The 24,048-nt window shown below is 35.8% G+C and overlaps 4 protein-coding genes and 1 pseudogene across 4 annotated transcripts; all 5 read right to left on the reverse strand.

Moving 5' to 3' along the window:
- Positions 1-201: 201 nt before the first annotated feature.
- On the reverse strand, positions 202-7,831 carry LOC122594975 (pleiotropic drug resistance protein 1-like). The gene is made up of 22 exons (XM_043767258.1): positions 7,339-7,831; positions 6,972-7,092; positions 6,798-6,886; positions 6,628-6,712; positions 6,336-6,495; positions 6,176-6,252; positions 6,024-6,077; positions 5,840-5,930; positions 5,457-5,758; positions 5,092-5,373; positions 4,438-4,754; positions 4,182-4,342; positions 3,965-4,083; positions 3,574-3,715; positions 3,305-3,474; positions 2,896-3,228; positions 2,439-2,813; positions 1,972-2,105; positions 1,228-1,455; positions 978-1,149; positions 636-890; positions 202-533 (listed from the first exon to the last, which is right to left on the reverse strand). The coding sequence occupies exons 1-22, from the start codon at positions 7,710-7,712 to the stop codon at positions 276-278; spliced, it is 4,299 nt and encodes a 1,432-aa protein (XP_043623193.1). The 5' UTR covers positions 7,713-7,831; the 3' UTR covers positions 202-275.
- Positions 7,832-8,848: 1,017 nt separating this feature from the next.
- On the reverse strand, positions 8,849-10,495 carry LOC122594974 (caffeoylshikimate esterase-like). Its single transcript, XM_043767257.1, has 2 exons — positions 9,858-10,495; positions 8,849-9,487 (listed from the first exon to the last, which is right to left on the reverse strand). Exons 1-2 carry the CDS (start codon positions 10,377-10,379, stop codon positions 9,029-9,031), a joined length of 981 nt encoding a protein of 326 aa, XP_043623192.1. The 5' UTR covers positions 10,380-10,495; the 3' UTR covers positions 8,849-9,028.
- Positions 10,496-11,033: 538 nt separating this feature from the next.
- Positions 11,034-13,615, reverse strand: LOC122594973 (caffeoylshikimate esterase-like). The gene is made up of 2 exons (XM_043767256.1): positions 13,025-13,615; positions 11,034-11,648 (listed from the first exon to the last, which is right to left on the reverse strand). Exons 1-2 carry the CDS (start codon positions 13,562-13,564, stop codon positions 11,205-11,207), a joined length of 984 nt encoding a protein of 327 aa, XP_043623191.1. The 5' UTR covers positions 13,565-13,615; the 3' UTR covers positions 11,034-11,204.
- Positions 13,616-14,691: 1,076 nt separating this feature from the next.
- Positions 14,692-16,752, reverse strand: LOC122597691 (annotated as a pseudogene).
- Positions 16,753-17,466: 714 nt separating this feature from the next.
- On the reverse strand, positions 17,467-18,963 carry LOC122594972 (caffeoylshikimate esterase-like). The gene is made up of 2 exons (XM_043767255.1): positions 18,418-18,963; positions 17,467-18,185 (listed from the first exon to the last, which is right to left on the reverse strand). The coding sequence occupies exons 1-2, from the start codon at positions 18,961-18,963 to the stop codon at positions 17,691-17,693; spliced, it is 1,041 nt and encodes a 346-aa protein (XP_043623190.1). The 3' UTR covers positions 17,467-17,690.
- Between the last annotated feature and the right edge of the window lie 5,085 nt (positions 18,964-24,048).

Raw genomic sequence — 24,048 nt, forward strand, 5'->3', positions numbered from 1 at the left:
GGCGTTAAGCCAAACTGTACGTGTAACAGCAAAACCATAAAGAGCTAACTAGTCCACGAAATTGGCCGGATTTTCCATATAATACCCATCTCCATCAGATTGGAATTAATTACTTGCTTGAGACACTCCACAAACACGTTGACCCAAATTATTAGTTATAAATATATCATAGGCACATATATTAAACTACAATTCGAGATCAAAAGCCGGTACAACATTTTTGCTTAAATTTCATGACAAAAATTAGAAGTTTAGAACATTTGAATTCTGTAGATCTATCTCTTCTGGAAATTGAAGGTTTTAATGCAAATAGCAAATATAAATCCAAAAGCTATAGCTAATCCCACATGCACTCCGGCTATGGTACCAAGAAAGCTATGTTTGTATCCAAAATATCGATGCAGGTATCCCTTCACAGTCTCTCCGTCGAGAAGCAAGTCATCATAGTCGCCGAACTGCGATACCACCATGCCGTAAATAGTCCACGCCATCGGGTTACACCAGTAGTACCATCGCCACCACACAGGAATTTTCTGTGACATTAATTTGAATAAAAACACTATTATACATTCAAGATTAGCTATTAATTAGAACAAGCGGTTATTAAGTAAGCTAGCTGGAAAAAGAAAAGCTACCGGTCTTGGGATGATGAAACCAGAGAACAAGTTAAAGAAGCCGTAAAAAGAAGCTGCTACGATGGCGGCAATGTTGTTGTTTGGGGTGATGGCAACAGTCATCATGCCATAAAACGTCATGTAGAGTAAAGAGAAAAACTGGAATAACAAGTACCAAAAGAATTTGGAAGCTGTCCATTCAAATCCAATCATAGCGTAAACTATGAGAGTGTAAACAACGCATTGCGACAGAACATAAGGTATCTCCACCAGAAGCTGCATGTGCAAATCACAAAGACGTACGTAAAATTCTTGGTCATTATATCTATATTAAACTAAAAGTGTGGCCGTTAGTTTGGTCACCTGAGCACAAGCGTATGGTAAAGCGGAATACATCCCTGCAGCTCGTTCTCTGTAAAAGACTGTGCGCTCAATGTCAACGACCGGCTGCACTGATGATGAATTTTGGACTCCAAGAAAGAGAGTTGCCGCATAGATGGAACCCATCGCGTTAGATAGATCTTGTGGGGTTTTCCTGAGTCATTGAAGCAGATGAATGAAATGAACAAAATAAAACAATGATAAGTATATCTTTTCATTTTTGGGTTTTTACCTTTTACGGCCAAGATCCCAGAACATGGTGCCAAACATGACTGCTATAAAGGTAGTGAAAGCAAAACGGACTGCAGTGTAAGGTGGGTTTCTCCAGTATGACAGACGTTGTTTCCATAGACAAGCAATACATTGGACAGAGAAAGGCTGTGAGAATTGGGTTGCAAAATAGAGATCATTGGTTCCCGGACGTGCTACACTTAGTTCAGCAATAAGAGCCTTGTTTCTCCTGTGAGAAGGATGATATGTCGGTTAGTATCAGAAAGTTGAGCAAAACATAATATTAACAAAACTGAAGACAAATACACCAAAAGGGTATTGTTGGGCCACTATAGTGGACCAAATTTGAAATAAAGGTAATGGGTTCAAATCTTGGGACATTACACTTCTTTGTCCTTGAGTTTGGCCTAACCCCATAGGATGGTACCTAATGACAGATGAATATTTCATGGAACTGGTCCCTGGGAAGAGTCGGTTGTCCAAAGGGCACGTGACAACCTTTTGGAAAATGTAGCCAGTCACATGATCAACTACAAAATATACGCAGTTGGGCTGATTAATGTGCTCAGCTAATCCAAAGGAGACACAAGGCGGATGGGTCATATGAGTCTGGCCCTAATACCCAATACCTAGTGGGGTCAACAATACATATGGGTCATCATAGCCTTCCAAGAATCCAAGTCTCATACACTTTAACATAGCCAAAATTGCCAATGCTTTAACAAAATGCAAGGCATGAACTTACTGAAATAGTTCTGAATTTTTGTATATTTCGGCAAAATCAACTCCTAGAGCTATTTCTTGAGCTGTGGTAGTGACTTCCAACATCCACGTCGCAGGATTATATCCGTTTTTTATTTTACTTACCCCTGGGATATCCTGGTACACATAAATAGTGTGGTTTTAGTTACGTATAATCGTATATAGAGTTAAGTGCCCCAAATATTTATCCAAGGACTCATAGTTAGCTATTGTCTGTATCATAACTTACAAACCACGCGTCCATTGATCAGAGATTTAGTTCATTACTATAGTGTATATCTAACACTATAGCTTGTAAATCAGTGTCATGAACTTTGTATGGTTGATACACATCAGAAAAATTGCTAACGTGCCAGGTTGAATACATCTTGGTGCCCTTAGAGTACTCTCATATATAAACAACAATTCTAAATCTCTTATCATCACCTTCAGTTAGATCAAATATTTTACCTCAAAGTACTGTATCAGTTGGCAAGAATTCCTGCCCAGAGGTCCTACATATATTTCTTGCCCTCCTCTTTTCATCAAGAATAGCTCATCAAAAGCTTCAAATATATCGATGCTAGGTTGATGAATGGTGCACACAACTGTTCTTCCTGTGTCAACCGTGTTCCTAACAGTTCTCATCACAATTGCAGCAGCTCTAGCATCTAGTCCAGATGTTGGCTCATCCATAAATATTATAGATGGATTAGCCACGAGCTCAACTGCTATGGTCAACCTTTTTCGCTGTTCTGTAGAGAGTCCATTGGTACCAGGCAACCCTACTAATGCCTCTCTCAACGAATGTAATTCGACAAGCTCCATCACCTCTTCCACAAACATCTGCATGACAACAAATCATATTGTTGTTCACTATATAACCACAAGTTTTGTCTATGTTTGACTGGACCAGATATGAGCTAACCTTTCTGGTGTTTTCATTAACATCTGGTGGCAACCTTAGCCAAGCTGAGTACACCAAGGATTCATAAACAGTAACATGAGGAGAATGGATGTCATTTTGTTCACAATATCCAGATATCCGAGCAAATGTTTCCTGTTTCTTTGGATACCCTGAAATCCGGATATCACCTTCTATATAACCGCTCGTTTTTCTACCTGCTAAAACGTCCATCAGAGTAGTTTTTCCCGCACCACTCACCCCCATTAGTGCGGTTAATACACCAGGTCGAAAAGCTCCACTCACACTCTTAAGTAGCAGCAATCTATCCTCATCTGTTCCTTGTTCTCTCATTTCCTGCATATTAAACATCACAACGCTGGTTGGATTTGGTTTTCGGGATTACAGTACAACACAATAGTCAGCAAGTTACCTGAGGCATATCGACAGAGTAGTTGACATCATTAAAGGTAATTGAATGTGGTTCGAAGGGAAGAATCATTCCTTTTTTCTTGCTTCGATTTCTCTCATCTGTAGGTGATAACTCAACAGAGTTCTCACTATTAGGCTCTGTTGATACAGTCGATCGTGATTGCCCAAAAGCTATAAATTTTACATTAAAAATATTAACGATTGGTCAAAAATATGTATATGATATCATTCCATATAGTACAAAATGTCGGGAGATAAACAGATACTCACGGTCGAGAAACTCGAGAGACAAACCGAAACATAAATTGAGGAGAAAAATGAATCCAATGGATGCCAAGATCGAAATCCAATACCAGTAAGTTTCTGCGAACAACCCTCGAGAAGTGATGATAGCTTTCCCTAGTGTTGTTTCGTATATAGGCTATAACAAATTGTTTTGAAAAAGAAAAAAAGAATCTGTCGGGGTGAGTAAGAAAACAAACTGAACGAATCACTACATTCTATTGTCATATATTAATACATTTTAGGATTCTATCTCCATTTCATACATTGTTCGATAAAACTCTTTAAAGCCTTAATAAAGTTCTTAACCATAGTGCCATAGTGGCATAATCTTTTAGTTACTTCCACAAACAAATAGCAGTTAAGTTAAACTTGTCATGTAAGAGTAACTTGCCTTATTCCACCTGTCCGTCATGAATTCATTAACTACGATCCCATTCATCGCATACATCATTGGAGATGACCAGTATCCCCATATCCACCACTTCTTCACATCATCTGTAATAAGAAATTGCGAGTTTGAGTCAGATTGGAGACGAGTGTATGAATATGGTGTGTCAATACATATGTTTGAAAAAATAAAAGACTATACTTACCTCGTACTAGGACAAAGCCACCCAATGCAAAGATCAAGAGAAGTGCAAATGAACCGAAAGTGTTTGCAACAATCATGTTCCGACCTAATGCCCCGATAGATCGAAACAATGCAGAAGACACCTGGTTAATAAGTAAAAGTAAAAGATATTGTCGGAAGAATCTGCAAAACATCAAAGATTTGGTAAGAAATGCGATTTAGGTAGAGTTTAACAAGAAATGGAAATGTGTAATATTAGATATGGAAAACTAATTAACCTTGTGATCTTGGGATCAAATCCTATAACATAGTAAGTGAGAATTGTCCATAGGCCAGCTTCTAGGAAAGAAACCGGAATCTTGACGACCCATGATGGAAGAGCGTAGGCCCACGAAGGGTAAAAATAGAAGTCTCTTTGCTTGTAGAATACAGGAAGCTTTGCAATTGTCATTGGAATCTCAGACATCCCATTAAACATGATCATAGCCACACCGAAAAACAGAGCACCAGTATATATCCCGCCATCTTCTATATCATCTCTATGCATCTTAGTTCGGAAAAACACAGTCATGGACATGACTGCCATGATAAATAACTGAACCCAACCAAACAAAAAGAATCTTGATTAGAGCTAAGCAATAAAAGGAAAATCTTTTTTATTAAAGGTAGCAGCCGGGTATAACAATCTGGGTAATCGATCAAAATAAGTCATTTTTATTGTAGGTTCGGAGAGTTTGGACTTCTCTCTACCCAAACTACCAGTTTATAAACTTTGGAATTTTCTCAACCCAAATTACCAGTTTATAACTTTGGACTTCTCTCAACCTGGACTACCAGATTCTCTTTAGCTTATGCTTATAGCAGCTCATATCGGCCAAAATAGAAGCAAATGAGTTGAAATAACATCTACTTTTGGTAGGCATGGCACTTACCTGGGATAATTTGAAGATGTAAACAAATGAATTTCTCTTAACAAGCAAGATCTCTCTATCAATGCATGCTTTCAGAAGCTCTTTTTTATTTAAACCATAGTTCTCGGTGGTAAGAGCGGCTGGGTGGCTTTTACTTTTGTCATATGGGGTTCCAACATCATCCTTGAGCCTCTTCCCAATATGGAAAGACTGGAAAGAGTCGGAAAATTCCTTGGCAGTCACAAATCTGTAGTTCTGGCTTCTTCTCATCCAGTATTGTTGTTGATCTTTCTTAGAAGTCACCTACAAAACAGTTTCCATATTTAAGAAACATGGTAACTATTTAAGGTAAGAGAATCGAAGCACGGGGAAAGAAATGAGCATACTTCTTGCAAGAAGTCAGCAACACCTTTTCTCTCAGGGCATTGGAACCCCATAAATTTAAAAAAATCAAGCACATTGTCCCGTGGTCCTTGGTAAACTATTTTCCCCTCAGTTAAAAGGATAATGTCATCAAATAAATCATATGTCTCGGGTGCTGGCTGGAGAAGTGAAATGACAGTAGTTCCTTCAAGGATATGAGTAAGTTGTTTGAGCGATTTCACAATTTGGAAAGTTGTAGAACTGTCCAAACCGGTAGATATCTCATCCATAAGAAGAACCTTTGATGGTCCAACTATCATTTCACCTATAAGGGTAACGTTTTACATATTAGACAATATACTTGGTACACTTGTACAGTTCAAAAGAATTGTGTTTACAGATTTACCTGTTGTAACACGCTTCCTTTGGCCGCCTGAGATACCTCTTATCATTTGATCGCCTACCATAGTATCTGCACAAATATCCAACCCCAACAACTGCGCAAGAAACAGCTTAAGTAATTTCTTAAAAATATTCAGAATTATTCATGAAGAAACGATCACACTGAAGAAACAATTTAAAGTTTATACCTTGAGAGCGTAATCTGTCACTACATTTGCCTCTTGACCTTCCGATGCAGCTGCCTTAATAATCACATATTTGTGCATCAAATTCAAACTACTAAGAAATAGTATAAAATAAGAACATAATGTTGCTTCCTAATTTGGAGCTCGTTTTGCACCTTCATGAAAACATCAATATCTGGATCAGGTTTGATGTTTGCATCTTTCTCTCTTCTTAATAACTCAGCCAACATTTCTGAAAATTAAATGACAAGATGTCTTAATATCATAACATTTGAAAATGAGATTTGGAATTTCAAAATGTAATTTCAATCTGACCATAACGTGTTCCGATCCCTTGGCATCGTGCAGAAAATGCCAGGGTTTCTCTAACAGTCATTTCTCCAATATGAACATCGTTTTGACTAATATAAGCAGAGGTTCTTTCAGGTACAAACTCATTTAACTTATGGCCGTTATATGTCACCCTCCCAGAGCTCTATAAACACAATAACAAAAACAAACTTTGCTTCATTCATACAACACTTGTTTATATCATCTTAAAAAAACAATCAGTCGAAAAAAGGAAATGTGTAAAGTCTCAATGAAGTCATAAGAATCAAGAACTTACTTTAAGTTTCTTATCGAGCTTGCCAGCCAAGGCTAACAACAATGTTGTTTTTCCAGAACTCGGAGGGCCCAAAAGTAAAGTCATTCTGTAAGCGTTTTTCCTTATGTAAGATTCAGTGAAAAAATCATAATTAGTTGCAATGTACGCTTTGTTAATGATTTTTTGCTCACCTACTAGGCTTGATGATCCCACTAATATCGTCAAGGATGGTTATATGCTTTTTCGAATTAGGCAGCAGGCGGAATAAGCTCAAGAATATCTAACAAAATCAAACATGGATATATATATTTCAATAGATAACAACATCAAGAAAGTTGTATGTCTATATTGAGTGGATTCCTTACTTCAAAGATATCAATGTGGAAATTTATAAAACTAGGTAAAGCTCTGCTTCCAGTGTTCACATCTGCCTCCACTGTCAAATGCTCATACTTGACTTCAATGGTAGGTAATTCGATCCCAACCCTGTAAATTTTCCATTTAAGAAAATACAAGTTCATATAAGCACAAATAAGTTTCCTAAACTATCTGCTGATAGATTACTTGCATACTAACTATACTCGATGTAGCTAAAGCTTCATCTCACGGTTAACTTACTATAGATTTGAAAACAAAGGTAAAGCGTTATGGTGCAAACAAGAGCTTTTAGGAACAAACATGGAATGAGCATTATCAAAATCAACCGATAAGAAATTAGTGAAAGCTGAATACCTGTCAATTCTGTTCCTGAGCTTCAACAAAAACTTCTCATTATCATCATCAGCAACATTTACAAGCCTATCAAGTAATCGCTTTCGATCTACAAAACTAAGATTGTCTACATCAACTTCTTGTGAAGGTCCACTTGACCCAAAGAGCAAGCCTTTCTTTAAACGATTAAATGTTGGGAGTTTCTCGATGGAAGCCCATTTAAGAGCTTCTTCATCATCCTCTTCGCGGACAGATCTTGAAAAAACATCCATTCCCGAGTTCCTCCATATAGAACTACTTCCAGATCTTAAACTCCCCATTCTTCCATTACTAGCTGCTCTTAAACTACCAAACCTTATACTCCTACTAGCTTTATAAATGTCACTTCCATCCATTTTTACTAACCAAAACGAAAATGAAAACTCTCAAACCAATAGAAGAAGTCAAAACTCTAAGCGGTTTTGACTTCAAACACAAGAAAATATATATTACCTATAGAAGAATTAAAATCTTGAAAATGCCATCACGTAAAGAATCAATTAAGAAGACAATGCGTTATTATCTCATGAAAATTGAGTTAGTTGTATCGACCGGTTTATTTAGAAAGAAAAGGCAGTTTTGGCACATATAAGTTGAGAAAATATGAGAGTATGTTTCTGGAGATATATATAGCACAAACTAACTCCCATGCAGAATCATCAAGTATAATATTTAAAACACCCTTGTGCGACTCTCGTTGCTTCGGTTGGAATAGTAATGATAATGTAATTTTATATTACACACCTTTATTTATGGTTATAATATTTCGCTCACGAACATAGAATTCTTGATTTAATTATACATGTATATAGACCATGTGCGATCACTAATTTAATGTGTAATTCATTAATTGTATGGCAAATTTTTAAGGAAAAAAAAAAGAGTTTGTATATATACATAACTATACTTGTACATAAGTTTGCCAAATATTCCTGGTAAAAAAGAAATTAAAAGTCCAATTTTCGTTAGAAGAAAAATAACCGAATTTCAGTAGGTTTTAAAAAAAGTTCATATCATATCACCTGAGTATAATAAGAGTTTGCCAACCGTCGCCGTTCCACCCCCACCATCACGCCGCCGTCGCCACTTAACGCGGGTCCACTCTAGTTTTGCTAAAAAAACTTTTGGAGAGTGGGTTTCTATAAAGCTATACCCATTCTGGGGGAGGGACATACTCAGTACAGGAGTTCACTCACTACAAGTAGGCAGGAGTAACAGATCATAGGTATGGGAATCAAAGGCCAACTTGCGAACAATTTCTAGTCCATCCATTCGAGGTGTGCGGGTTAGACTTGATAACAAGACTATTGAAATCGATTCGCCGGTGAAAGATTTTAAATCCCCAACTTCAAAGTCAAACACTTGAAGCTATCATTCTCCCCCATTTCCAAAGACCTACTACTTCAGTGAACAACTTCTTAAACATATGCAGTTTCTTCTTATACAAATAGTTTGTACCAATATATGTATACATGAAATTAAGGCTATACAATTATTGGAACTTCAAATTCTTCATTCCCTAAATTTCTTGATACCAAAATACCATATTAAGATCAAGCGTATCAAATACAAAATGATAATCAGTGACAAATAACGCTCATACGCTCTGTTCTTAAGCACCATCAGATGAATCACACACTTACAAAATTTTGAGATATAATCTGGGACAAAGTCATTCGTTACCATCACATTTAGGACCAAACTTTTGCGCTTTCTCATCAATCCAAGCTTTCATATCAGCCAACACAAGCACAACAGAATCATCGGGCTCCCCTTGAATCAACGAATGGTACATTCCTTCATACAACTTCAACATTTTGTCTTCCTTTGCAGTTGCGGCCTTCTCATACAACGTCTCCGACCCAGTGTGACAAGCCAATCCATCCGATGTACCGTGAGCAACAAAAAATGGAACATTAACCTTGTCAAAGTTCTTTTGTGCATAACTTGTCGCTCTAACAACCTCTCTCATTGTCCCCACCCTCGGCTTCCCAGCATATCGCTTTGGGTTCACGGCTATTATCTTTAATTTCTCCATATCCTTAATCGCCTTTCCCACCATCTTAGGATCTGGCATTGCTGCCCATGTATCCGCCATTCCAAACAATAGTCCGTACATTGTCAAATGCAACTATACATTATAATTTCAAAACAAAGTTATAATCTATTCATATCTAATTGCTACTTTAACTAAATAAACTATAAATTAAACTCTTCCTTTACTTCCCAAAATAATTTCCACATTTCCATTATAAGTTGTCCTAAAATAAACGAATAATCCTAGTACAACAAAAACAACGGTACCTAATCCCGGTATAAGCGAATAATCCTAGCACAACGGTACCTAATCCTACTTTTACTAAATAAACTCTTCCTTTAGCAAATGCTTTTTTATACAAATTGATTCCTAAAATTTGTGTTTATTTTTCTTTTTCGATAGGACAGTTATTTTGGGACTCTTTTAACATAATATGATCAGTACTGAATTAAAATGGGGTTACCTTAGAAGGGATCATTCCCTCAGGGATAACAAAAAGCGGGGACGAAAATATCAATCCGGTCCACGTGTCAGGATCGGATTGTAAATACATCAGAAACGTGATCAACCCACCCATTGATTCCCCAAAAAGAAAGGCCGGGAGATCACGATACTGCTCGCTGCGACGAACACTGACAAAGTACGATAATGACGTGGCAGCCGCCTTATCCATGTCACCAATATAACCGTGAAGACCTTCTGAGCTGCCATGACCAATAAGGTCGGCAGCAAAAACAGCATAACCCCACTGAGCATACGCGATACAGATCTTTTGGAAGCACCAGCTGGAGTCAGATCCGTATCCATGGGTCATGAACGCCACGCCTTTTAGGGGCTGGTTTTCGTCGGATGGGTGCCATGATTGAGTCAAGATTTTGGTGTCGTATGGAGTTTGGAAGAAGGATTTTGAGTGACGAACGCCTTGTGATTTGTAGAATTCTTCTTCTGGGGTTTCGCCCCAGAAGAACGGTGGCGGTGGTGACATGGTTGGTGACGGTGGTCGGAAAAAGGTGAGGGAGATGATGGGGTTAGGTGTGTGTTTGACTAAAGATAAATGTAGGAATCTTTTTTCAACTACAAAAACGAAAAAGAATGATTTTTTTTCTTAATAAGATTTGACATTTGATTTCTTTTTTTTTGTTGTTCGAACGGGCAATTCATTTGACATTGATATTAGTGGGTCACGACGTCACTTGGTTGTCCCGTTTATTTGGGTACTTTGATAAACAAAAATGTTATGATGATTATTCTATAAATATGTCAACAAAATAACCTGATATGTATCATTAACGATACTTTTGAAAAAAAAAAAGTTTAGTTGATTTGATTTGGTCATTTACTCCAGTCCAACCGTTTTATCCGATTGATTTAACCAACAAAGTTATTATTGTTTCTATGAAATTGGTTTATAACGGTGATCACAATATAGACTAAAAGTGAAATACGTAAGCTATAAGTTGATCACATTTGATAACCCCTTGATTGACTTGAGTTTTAAATTATTGGTCACGGCAGTTTATAATTTTCTTAACTAATACGAGTAACTTAAACTAAATTATGTACTACTATATATAATTTCTTAACTAATAACTTTTCTCCAAAACTAATATGTATTGTAATTGTAAATACAAACTCCATCAATAGTTTACATTGTTCGAAATAAAAAAATTGATACTTCAAATTAAGAATTGTTGGAAACATATTTAAGAGAAAGTTGAAGAGAATATAATACGAGTATAACATTGCTTGATCCGAAGGATAATATAACATCATCAATAAGACAGTAACTTGTTGGCTCCCCATCAAATCATCATCGAGGCCCAAACTTTTGAGACTTCTCGTCAATCCAAGTTTTCATGTCCGCTAACACAAGCTTAGTATTTTCATCAGGTTCCCCATTGATCAACGAATGGTGCATTCCTTCATACAATTTCAACATCTTGTCCTCCTTCGGAGTCGCGGCCTTCTTGTACAACATCTCCGGCCCACTAGGGCATGCCAACATGTCGGAAGTCCCGTGTGCTACAAAAAATGGGATCTTAACCTTGTCAAAGTTTTGTTGCAAGTAACTTGTCACTCTCACGACCTCTCTCATCGTCCCGACCCGTGGCTTTCCCACATACATTTTTGGGTTCAATGCTCGTATCCTCTCTTTCTCGGCATCCCTTACTAGCCTTGGTCCCTTTCGAGGTTCTGGCATCACATCCCATGTATCCGCAAGTCCAAACAGTAGCCCGTACATCGTCAAGTGTAGCTTCAATAATAATATATCGAAATTAATACCACCAAACTTATTAATTAGATCATATGTTCAAATCATTTATGAAGTGTGTGTGGCAAGTCATAAAAAATGTGAAACATCGTTTTTGCTAATTAGTTAGTTTTTCACGCCATGTCGCTTTTTTATGGATTAACTTACTTTACTTGTACGTTATCAAATATTATATACAACTAAACCTACCTACTTTTTAAAGTTGTTAATTAACAATGTAGAATTAATGTTATAGCACATGAAACTTGAAACACAAAATTATTTAAAAGTTGATAAAGTAAATTAACTTCAAATTTGCTTTGGAAAATTTATACCTTTAATTTTCCTATAACAAAATGTTCACGGTGTTTAGTTTAATTGAACTCCATATATAATTTTTTTCATAGAATTGACGAATTGATCGACATAGGCAATTTCTAGCTAAAAATAAAACTTAGCATGCAGTATTTATGTTGTTACATTTCTAACTGTCACATTTTATTATTGTATATGCAAAAAGAATCAAATAAAGTCAAGTACGTTACATTTTGATGGAAACTTAATGCATACAATAATATATATATATACATATATATATATATATATAGGGGAAGTGGGTATGGGTTGTTCCTCATCTAACAATTGGTTTTTATAATCATGAAAATTATGGGAGCCATGTATTTATACTCCCTATATAAACAAACTACCATCTCCCCAAATTAAACACTCTACCTTTAAATTCTCTATTTTACCCTTATAATTTACACTTTCTCAAAAACTTTATTCTTGAACTTCCTAAAATACCCTTAGAAAAATCTTATGCATTTACGTATCAATCATTCATTTTTTGGAATAAAGATGTTTTTGCGTTTAGGTAATGGATATTGTGGTATGTTAATGTTTGCAGGTTGTTCACTATGTATAGTCATGTAGATTGAAAGTAGTTTTTTTTTAAATTTTATTTTAATCTTTATAACGCTGGTTTGATAAGGGTTAGTTGATGTAGAAGACAAGATCTCAGTTTAATTTCTATATTCGATTAAAATTATTAGCCGCATTACGTGTATTTCTATTCAATACAGCCCATTGTTTTTTGTTCATGATACCCCACATTTAACCACCTTTTTATTTTCAGAGGTGCCGCTACAACGCGCGTGTATCCCTCTAGTTTGTTTTAAATTCAAACAAATAATAAAATATTTGTATGTGAGTGGTTCCCTATCTAAGCTTAGATGAGGAACAACCCTATACTCACTTTTCCCATATATATATATATATATATGTGTGTGTAAAAAAAGCATCGAATATAATGTTAGGTACTATACGTTACATTTTGATCAAATAAACTTTATACACAAGTAAGTTAATTAATTAATTACCTTAGATGGAGTCGAAACTTCGGGTGTGACAAAAAGTGGGGCAGTGAAGATCAAGCCAGACCAGGTTCCTGGATCAGATTGTAAATACATAAGCATAGTGATCATCCCCCCCATAGATTCCCCTAAAAGGAAAGCCGGGATATCACGATACTCTTCGCTACGACGAACACTAACAAAGTACGATAATGATGTCGCGGCAGCTTTGTCCATGTCTCCAATATATCCCCTGATTCCATCTGAGCGGCCGTGACCAATAAGGTCGGCAGCGTACACGGCGTATCCCCATTTTGCATAGGCGATACATATATTTTGGAAAACCCAACTGGTGTCGGATGTGTATCCATGGGTCATGAAGACCACTGCTTTGATGGGCTGGTTTTGGTCTAGAGGGTGCCACGACTGAGTGAAGATTTTGGCGTCGTATGGAGTTTGGAAGTAGGATTTGGAGTTACGTACGCCTTGTGATTTGTAGTATTCTTCTTCTGGGGTTTCGCCCCAGAAGAACGGTGGCGGTGGTGGTTGGTTTGATGGCGGAAGCATGGTATGTAGGTGCGATGATCGGGAAGTTGAGAATATAGGATGTAGAGTTGAAATTTATGGAAGGTGTGTTAAAATGTGTTGTGTTGATTTTGTATTATATTATACTCAACCCAACTGGTCTCCATATATAGTAGAAGGCACGTTATAGTTGAGGTACATGTACATATTGAAGCTATATATGGAAAGCAATGGCCGAATTAGGAATAATCACACAAATTTTACTTAATCATGAAGAAATTAAAGTATAATGATATTTCTTAATAATTTTTATAAAGAAAAATATAAAGTGTTGTTAACAGCATAACTGCTCGAACAATGTCACATGATAAATTAATAAACAACCCTCTTGAAAATGAGGTTAACAGGAAAGAAGTAAATGTTATTAGCTAACCCTTTTTTATAATAACTATCTTTCATATCAAAATAAAAATTACAGTTTTTTCTGCATGTGAAACTATCATTAGCCAAACCTTTTTCTTAGCTATGAAATCAATGATAACTGTTAAAATGCATGCATTAAAATAATAAAACAAAAAAAGGGATGTCAAATTTGTATAGAATTAAAAGGTACTAAAAATTATTTGTTCTATGAAATTGTTTTAAAAATATCCTTAATTGTATAAACTTTATAATTTGTAACATCCAAGACAAAATAATGACGGTTTATGTAATTTACACTAGAATATATGAATAGATTTTAAATTTAATTTATATTGCTATAATTTTCAACAAATATTAAAAAAATATTTACGTTTATAATTAAAAAAAAAAAAAGAATTGAAAAATGAAATAGGACATATAAATTATGATGAAAGGAGTTAATTAAGAGTTAATTAACTGAAACTGATTTGATCAATCTTTTTCTTTGAATGCAGTGTTCAAGATATCAATTTGCGTCGAATTATTCATGCCACTCTATCGTATTAAAGTCATATTATCATCGATTAAATTGGATAAACCAACAAAATTATATGTGAGTTATTATTCTCAGTTAATGTAATGGTAGAAAATATCATTACACTTGTGACTCTTCAAAATATATTTAGAATCTATATTAAACTCTCTGTGCCATATAACATGAATACTATCAATATATATAGCATGAAAGTCTGATCAATTCGTCATCATCAATGTCCAAACTTTTGAGACTTGTCATCAATCCAAGCTTTCATGTCCGCTAACACAAGATTAGCATCTTCATCGGGTTCCCAGTGATCAGTGAGTGGTACTTTCCTTGATACAACTTCAACATCTTGTCCTCCTTTGAAGTTGTGGACTTCTCGTACAACATTTCTGACCCAGTATGACAAGCCATTGCGTGCTGTGAGCTATAAAAAATGGGACGCTTACCTTGTCAAAGTTTTGTTGCAAGTGACTAGTGGTTCTCACCACCTCTCTCATCGTCCCAACCCTTGGCCTTCCCACATACATATCTGGGTTCAATGCTTGTATCCTATGTTTCTCGACATCTCTCACTGGTTTCGGCCCCTTTCGATGATATGGCATTACAGCCCACGTATCCGCTAGTCCAAATAGTAGCCCGTACATAGTCAAATGTAGCTTTAGTCGAAAAACCACCAATTTTTAATAATTAGATCTACTGGTCTAGGTTAAAATTATCTACAAATATAATGAAGCGTAGATGAGCTTGGATCTACTGTCAAAACCTAAAGTAGTACAAATGTACAATATAGATGGTACATTTTCATTTGATAAAATGTGCAAACGAGAATGCTTATTATAATTATACGTCTTAATTTAAATGTCATATTTTGTCTTTTTAAGTTTTTTTTTTTTTTTAAATCTTAACCGTTAATATTTTTGTTTGTATTGTATTATTTTAACAAAAGTTATATCATTATAAAACTCTCATTCCATCAAAGAAAAATATTAACAGAAGTTAAATTAAAAAAAAAAAGAATGCTATTTATACAAACTAAATAGTACATATTTTTACAAATTCCTGTGCTAAATTAGATGGACCAATTAAATGTTAAGTTATTTTCTCTTTTTTCATTCTCTCTCTTGATTTAACTGGTTAGACATTAGCTTATAAAAATTTATTTGTAATTGGTTTGTAGCTCTAACATTGCTCATAAAAAAACACCCATGTCAAAATTCTTATTTAACGGTCAAAGTTATATATATAAAAAAAAAAAAACTCAAAATATCAAACTAACAACATTTTAATTGGGAGGGAGGTAGGACAAACTTCTTATAAAATACAATATTTTTCAAGTTCATTTTTTTTACGGTACAATTCTTTACCATACAAATCAAAGATCTTATATGTCGCATAAAAAGCTAAAAAGGACACATGAACGGATGAGGAAACATCTTCACCTTTGGATTAAAATTAAAGGTCAAGATTCAAAGATTATCTTTGAATCTTGACATTTGATTTTAATGGGTAGCATCACTAACTTTACTAATTTTTTTTATAAAAGAATAAGTAAGTAACTGCTCAGTGCCGTCTTCTGCGGGTTTTGGGCTCCAATACCTCGACGGTGTATGGGGGGTTTAAGATGTAGGCAGACCTTACCTCTACCTAAGTAGAGAGGTTACTTCCAGTTTCTACCTAAATGATAAAAAAGGTCTTCCAGCCTTTGTATGGGATGAGGATCGAACCTATGACCTCTGTCTTCAGAGGCAAAGATGTTTACCACTTATCCAAGCATGCTGTTTTTTTATAAAAGAATCCTCATCCTATACCCACTCGAAGGAAAAACCGAAAAGGATAATGATACGTGTTTGAAAAAGTCAACCGAAAACTTTAGAACAAAGATCGAATAGTACCTTAGATGGAGTCGAGGATTCGGGAGTCTTAAAAAGAGGGGCCTCAAAAATTAAGCCGGACCATGTACCCGGGTCCGACTGTAAATACATAAGCATAGTGATCATTCCATCCATGGATTCCCCAAAAAGAAAAGCAGGAAGATCACCCATGGATACTCTTCGCTACGACGAACACTAACAAAGTACGATAATGATGTCGCGGCAGCTAATTTGTCCATGTCTCCAATATATCCCCTGATTCCATCTGATCGGCCATGACCAATAAGGTCGGCAGCGCCATGGTTGATGGTCGATCGAAGAGGCGTGCAAAGGGTAAAGAGTTTTGATAACTGGAGCGTGGGGTTTGTGAGATGCTGATCAATATTCCGAGGTATTATAACTTTCTTTTTCATTGTATAACCATCGTTTATCTTTACATTTTTTTATTTGCCACGGGCAATTGGGCATATAAATATTATTTTTCAGAACCCAAACCTTCTTGGATCATTAGTTTATTGAGTATTTTTTATTTTTGAAAACTCAAATAACCAAATCCATCAACAAATTGGAATCTACTGAGTTAATGACACCATCATGTGACATGTCAATGATCAAAAATTAAAAATTCTTGGTAGCATCCGATCGGAAACTATTGAAGACTACTACTCAATGATATCGACATATCGACTTTGGTTTTTATAAACCAAAATAATATTCAAACATGTCACAATTTGAGGTTCTTAAGATATACTATATGTTTCTGCCTCTTAATCTGATGAAAAATAATCACTTATAAATCTACTGTAAGTTAGAGGCTATATATCTCGAATCTGTGTATGAGTTTTTATACAAATTTAAACAAACGCCACCAAAGTTAATACAATACTGAAGAAAATGATGGAAACCTCAAACTAAACCAGTAAACACATTGGGGAAATGTTTATGAAATTACACAGTATGATTACACGATAATGATCGCCCTTCTAACGCTAACAAAGTAAGACAACTATGTGGAGGCTGCTTTATCCATGTCTCCTACGTATCAACGAAGTCTGTCAGAGCAACCGTGCACCAAGCAGCAAAGATCACACTACTGCAACCCCATTTGGCGTACGCAATGCGCATCCTTCGTGAAAACCAGGTGGTCTCGTTAATTTGTGTGTATCCGTGGGTCATGGAAACCACACGGGATCAAGAAATGTTCATGGAATAATATCTTCAGGAACATTGATTGATTAAACAACCCATTTCATTTTCCCCAAAGGTTTATTACAAGAACTTGGGAAACACTTTGATCAAATGTCTTCCCAATCACGATGCAATCAATGATACCTACATTTACACTGTAACTTTAATTCGGAGTATTGAAAATTTGATCAAGATTCAGGTGATTTTTTGCGAATACTATAGGACCATACTTTTGAGCCATCTCGTCTATCCAAGCTTTCATATCTGCAAGCACCAGATCAACACATTCATCAGGTTCCCCATTGATTAATGAGTGATACATTCCTTCATATAACTTCAACGCTTTGTCCTCCTCTGGAGTACCGGCTTTGTCATACAACATCTCAGACCCTGTGTGAGATGCCAGCCCATCTGCTAGCCCGTGTGCTGTAAAAAACGGCACCCTGACCTTATCAAAGTTTTTCCTCACGTAAGCTGTCACTCTTACCACCTCTCTCATTGTCCCTACCCTCGGCTTTCCCGTGTATAGTTTTGGGTTCACTGCTAGTATCTTTAACTTCTCCATATCCCTTACTGCCTTGGTCACCATTGGAGGATTTGGCATTACAGCCCACGTGTCCGCCAGTCCGTACAATAACCCGTATATTATCAAATGTAGCTTCAATTGGCCAGATCATACAACTTTAAGTCAATTAAACAACGACTAATGTTCAAGTGCTAAAGAAAATAAATTTTAAATTAAGGTTTATATATGGTTCTCTTTATCATTGACTCGTAGTATCTGGTTGACTTCAATTAATGTTGTATAACATAACTATAATCATTTTTCGTACAATATATTTTGTGATATAAACATAGTTAAGAATTTATAAGAGACTATATAAAAATACCTTAGAAGGAGTCATGTCTGGAGGTGTGACAAACAGTGGGGACAAAAAGATCAACCCAGTCCATGTGTCAACATAAGATTGGAAGAACATGAGCATAGTAATTAGTGCCCCCATAGATTCCCCTAAAAGGAATGCCGGGAGATCACGATATTGTTCGCTCTCGCGAACCTTAATAAAAAAGGATAATGATGTGGCAGCGGCTTTGTCCATGTCACCTATATATCCATGGAGTCCGTCTGTGCGGCCATGACCAATAAGGTCAGCCGCATAGACGGCATATCCCCATTTGGCATAAGCAATACATATATTTTGGAAACACCAGCTAGAGTCAGAAGCGTATCCGTGGGTCATGAAGACCACGGCTTTAAGGGGTTGGGTTTCGTCTAAAGGATGCCATGATTGAGTGAAGATTTTGGCATAAGGAGTTTGGAAGTAGGATTTCGAGTTACGTACACCTTGTGATTTGTAGTATTCGTCTTCCGGGGTTTTGCCCCAAAAGAACGGTGGCGGTGGTGGTAGTGTTGGGAGGTTTGGTGGCGGCGGCATGGTTGAGGATTGTGGTGGACTGGTGGTGGACTGGTGTGAAGTTGGTATAAAGGATAGAATGTCTGGATCTAATGTGGATAGGAATGGGTTGACTAAAACTTAGTTGATGTGTTACTGTATAAATTACTCGTATGATTTTGATAGCTCCATCATCTATTCAATGCTATGTTTAATCAAATTGTTTTATTTATAAACATGGAGCCATTGATTTTTTATATATTCAAAAAATGGTGATTATTTTTTATTATTAATAGTATTACAAAATTATTTTAACATCTTGAATGGTGATATCAACAATTTCATGAAAGTTTCATTTGTTCTTTCGATAATAATAATAAGTATTGATTGATTGATTGATAATTATAGTAAAAGCTGCATCAATGAGAATTTTATTTGGTCTTTCCAGTAACACAAGTAACTTTTGTACTTGTCGCCAGGTCATTATCCGTATCCGACTAGGACCAACCCCCGAGTTGGCATCTAACCTATAAGTTAATTGTAAAAACGACGATTTCGTATTATGTAAACTTTGAACAATAGGGATGTACTTTTAATATGTTTTATAGATAAGGAAAATGAGATAGGAAGTATCATCATTAACTTATAAGTTATAACTATATAGAAATCTGTTCAAATAAAAAGAATTTTGTAGAAATGAGTTTAATAACACCATATAGATGCGGGCTCGATTACATGTGGAAAATATTGTGGAGGTTTAACAGTGAGGTACTGAGGTTGAGCCGTTGAGGTGGTCTTCACTCTTCATTCACCAAATATATAGACTTTGGTGGACCTGGATGGTTACCAGACTTGGCCCACTAATAGTCTGGGTCAGATACAGCCAGTGACATATTGACAGTTGTGGTCTGGATCAAATATGACCCGTTACACTTCAACCGTTCAAACATTAGTCATTGGACATTTAGACGCACTCACGCACACAACTAGGAGCAATCTACTATATGAAAGGGGGTTGATTTTTACACTGACCAAAATTATTCATCCACGGAAATTTAAATGAATGGACAGTTTTACCCTTATCTTTCTGTATCTTTACCCAAAAATGATTATTTCAGTTTGTTTCTTAGTCATCTTCGTCATCATACCCCATTACCCAAACTCCCCAAACATCCGTACTTACACACACTGACACCTGATTACAGGTGAAAACAATGCATTTGGCAACATCAATTTATTCTATCATCATCACAATTCGATATGGGTTCTGTTCATCACAATCCCCTGATTCCATTAACATGTACATTTAATCGAGTATTTCATAAACATCAAATTAGTGAATCATTAATAATACGAGTATTTAGCATTACTGTATCAACTTTAATTCGATCTCAAGTTTGATATTGTGATTGCGGTTTCATTCAAATCCTTTTTTATAAAGAAAAGACCCCTGCTAATGAAAATTAAGAACGAAATAAATTATAAACTCATGTTTTTTGATTTGTTTGGTTTGATTGTTTGAACTACCAGCCCCTTCGGATCGTGAAGTGTGGTGTATTGAATCGGATAAACGAAGTTGAAGTTTGTTAGCTTATGATTTTCTTTCTGTTAATATGTTTTTGTGCGAGAAAGTTACAATGATGAAGCAAAACTTTTTCTCATGAGGGATAGATGGAGGTGGAACTAAGTTTGCAGATATCAAGGACGATGAAGGAAGAAGATAAATAGGGCGTAATGGTTTTTGAGTTGGTGAAGAAACCAACTTGAATGATATAAGAATGGGGGAGAGCAAAATAGACATTTAGCTCTTAGATTCCGTAGAATAAACTTTATCCGTGTAAAAATCACAAGCCTATATGAAAAATCTCTCCGTATAATAATTAAAAGAGGATAGTTTTTTATTAGTTTGCAATTATGAGATAATGTCATGTAAGATATGACATATTTACATTAATTTTCTATTTTAAACATTCATTTAAAAAATATTCTTTATCCTAATCATCATTAATTATTTTATATATATTTCTCATTGAGGTTCTTTTTTTAAAACATATATATCCCTTTATCTCCTAATGAACGACTGTAATATACGATGGATTTTTGTACTATTATTTTAATCTAATTATTTTAATTGATTGTTCCATGTATATCTCTTTGGACTTAATGGATGGATCTCTTCTTCACTAAGTTACAAAGTTACGTTTAAATTCCATAAAAAGGTAACCTATTTACATGAAATTCCTATTAAAGGTAACCTATTTTGTTTTCGTCTATTTAAAGGATCCTATTTTCAAAAAATTCCTAATAAAGGGTATATCGTTAGTTTTTGACAGACGGAGCTCGTTAAGTGTCACATCACCTATTTTGGTTGGATGTTACCGTTAAATAAATATTGTCGGGCCCTCTAAACTCTTTGATTCCCTTAATTTGGGCGTGGTCACAAATTTAATGTATTTCCAAACAATGCGACGGCGATAAATGGTAGCGGTGTGAGGTGGTGGCGGCGGCGATGGGTGGTGGTGGCGGTGATGGGTGGCGGTGGTGTCGACAACGGTGGTGATGGTAGCGGTGACAGGTGGTGGGGGCGACGATTGGGGCAGCGATAGTGGTGAATATAAAAGTAATTGATGTTAAAAAAGACGATGTAATTATTTTAAGGACAGAGGGATTTAATATTGTAAATCTTTCATTAAGGGTATTGTATGTATATTGAGTGGAGATATTTAGTTGTCGAATCATAACACCAAGTTTTCAGCGAAATTCACCTTTCAGGAAAAAGTAAAAATGTTTAAATGAGTGAATAAATGAAAAAAGTATTTTATGAACATCAATACATCATTTGAGATTAGGGAAGAGATTCCTTTTTATATGGTATTTATAGATAGGATTAATAATTAAAAGTTAGAATATTTGTGGTTAATCGTTTTCGAGCCACCTGATTTATGTCTCTTAACTCAACAAAGTAGATTAGTAGATAAGGGGTTGGCAACAGATGGAATATGGGCGCATTATGGATGTGGCATCACCACTCAACATCGCCGTCAACGCTCCACCACGCGTCATGGTATAAAAATGAGTGGTCACACCACGCACTCGACCATCCAATTCTTGCATGCATATCGAGGTCCAACGGTTGGATTTTGAAACTTTTGAGCCGTTTTTTTTTTTACCTTTTCACCTTTCCTACATATACTACACACTACATATTTACACACACAACTCTCTAATTTTAAATACGTTACCTCCTAATACAAATCTCATTTTACCACAATCTACCTTCTTCATGGCTAATAATCCAATGAATCTTCGTGATGTTAAAATGGCGATCCAAGTCCACCTGAATTACGACTCCAGACACCGCACTGGAGTAAGCAACGTCATTCAGAGCGTGTCTGATAACAAGGCGGCTTACCAAGCCCAAATCGACCGATTGACGAGTCCCAATCGAATTCTTAACCACAACGAAAGTGAGTATCTCGTGTATTTTCGTCAGAAGATGGATTGACTTAATCAAGTTATTTTTTAGCTTACCACCGCCTCTACAACTTTGACATCCACGATAGACCACGCGGTGTTCTGGCAAGGAAGTGTCGGTGATGGTGATGATGTACCTTACTACTCTAACCCGGGGGAGGAGTACGTATCTTTACCACCTGGCGACGTTGCCGGGTCACTTGAACCATACTGCTACATTCATCGTAACGACGGCGATAGTACTGTGGACTCAGACTATTTCGCGTGTTAGTATTTATGTATTTTAAAATTATTATGTTAGTTATGTTTTTATTTATTATGTAATGTTTTCGTGATGTTTTTTAAGTACGAGCATAGTGTCCGCGCGTTGCAGCGGCTAAAAGGTGATGACAATATAAAAGGAAGGCGGTGGTGGAGATCGAAGGAGGCGGTGGAGAAGGAGGGCGGCGGCGGAGGGTGATAAAAGGTCGATGAGGGCGTGTAATGATTAGAGACAAAGTGGGAAAAGATGATATATAAAGGTTTTATGTATAAGTAGGGGTATTTTGGGAAGAAAAAAAATGTTTAATTTTAAGAAATCCAATACTCTTTACAACGGAGTATAGATTATGTATGTTTTATTTTTATTTATTATGTAATGTTTTTAATTTAATGAAAATTGAATGTTTAAATAAAATGAAAATTTTAAAATGAGTGGTGAAGTGAGTGGTCAGATGCCAATGTTGGATGAGTGGTGAGTGAGTGGTGGAGTTGAGGTGACATAATATGATTGGTTAAAAGTGAGTGGTGAAAAAAGGGAATGAGAGGTGGGTTGCCAACCCTCTAAGATAGTTATCTTTTGATAGCCTTTAAAAGTACTTTTGAATTATAAGGAAAATGGGGTAGAATTTATTTATAATTTTAGGGTAATGATTAATCATCCTAAGTTATTAACCTATAAATCCTCCTAATTAATAGGATTGTGACATGTAGAAAATCAGGGGTCACATTAGGAAAGAGAATTAATGGATTACATGTGTTAACAAAGGAAAATGATAAATTCTCTTAATTAATCCTCGTAAATATCCACCTAATATATCCACTTGTTAACACATGTAATCTATTAATTCTCTTTACAAATCTCATCGCCTGATTTTCCACGTGTCACGATCATATTAATTAGGAGAATTTTTAAGCTAAATAATTAAGAGGATTGATCATTACCCGTTAACAAATAAATATATTAGGAGGATTTTTAAAAGGATTGGTTAAGAAGATTTATCATTTTCTATAATTTTATTATTATTATAATGTAATCTTATTACTTTTGAAACAGGCGTATTTGTTCGAGTCCGATGATTGCTCAACAAAGAATTTGAATGAAAATAATAAGTTGACAGAAAAGACACATTTGTCAGTAGGTCCCATTAATCCTATGTCTTGTTTATGTCATTTGTTTCCTATTTAATATCGCATAAGATTATCTCTGATGAGGATGTTTTTGGGCGCCCATAGGTGCCATTGGATATTCTTTGCGGTTGAAGTTTGTTCAAAACTAAAGATTTTTTGATGCATGCCATTACCCAAGGGCATGCCCTTAGGTGCCCTTACTTATATTTTTTTTGTTTTTAGTGGAGTTAAAGGATATGTAAGGATGTTTGTATGGTTGGAGGT

The sequence above is a fragment of the Erigeron canadensis genome, chromosome 4 (assembly GCF_010389155.1).
Source record: "Erigeron canadensis isolate Cc75 chromosome 4, C_canadensis_v1, whole genome shotgun sequence".
Lineage (NCBI taxonomy): Eukaryota > Viridiplantae > Streptophyta > Magnoliopsida > Asterales > Asteraceae > Erigeron > Erigeron canadensis.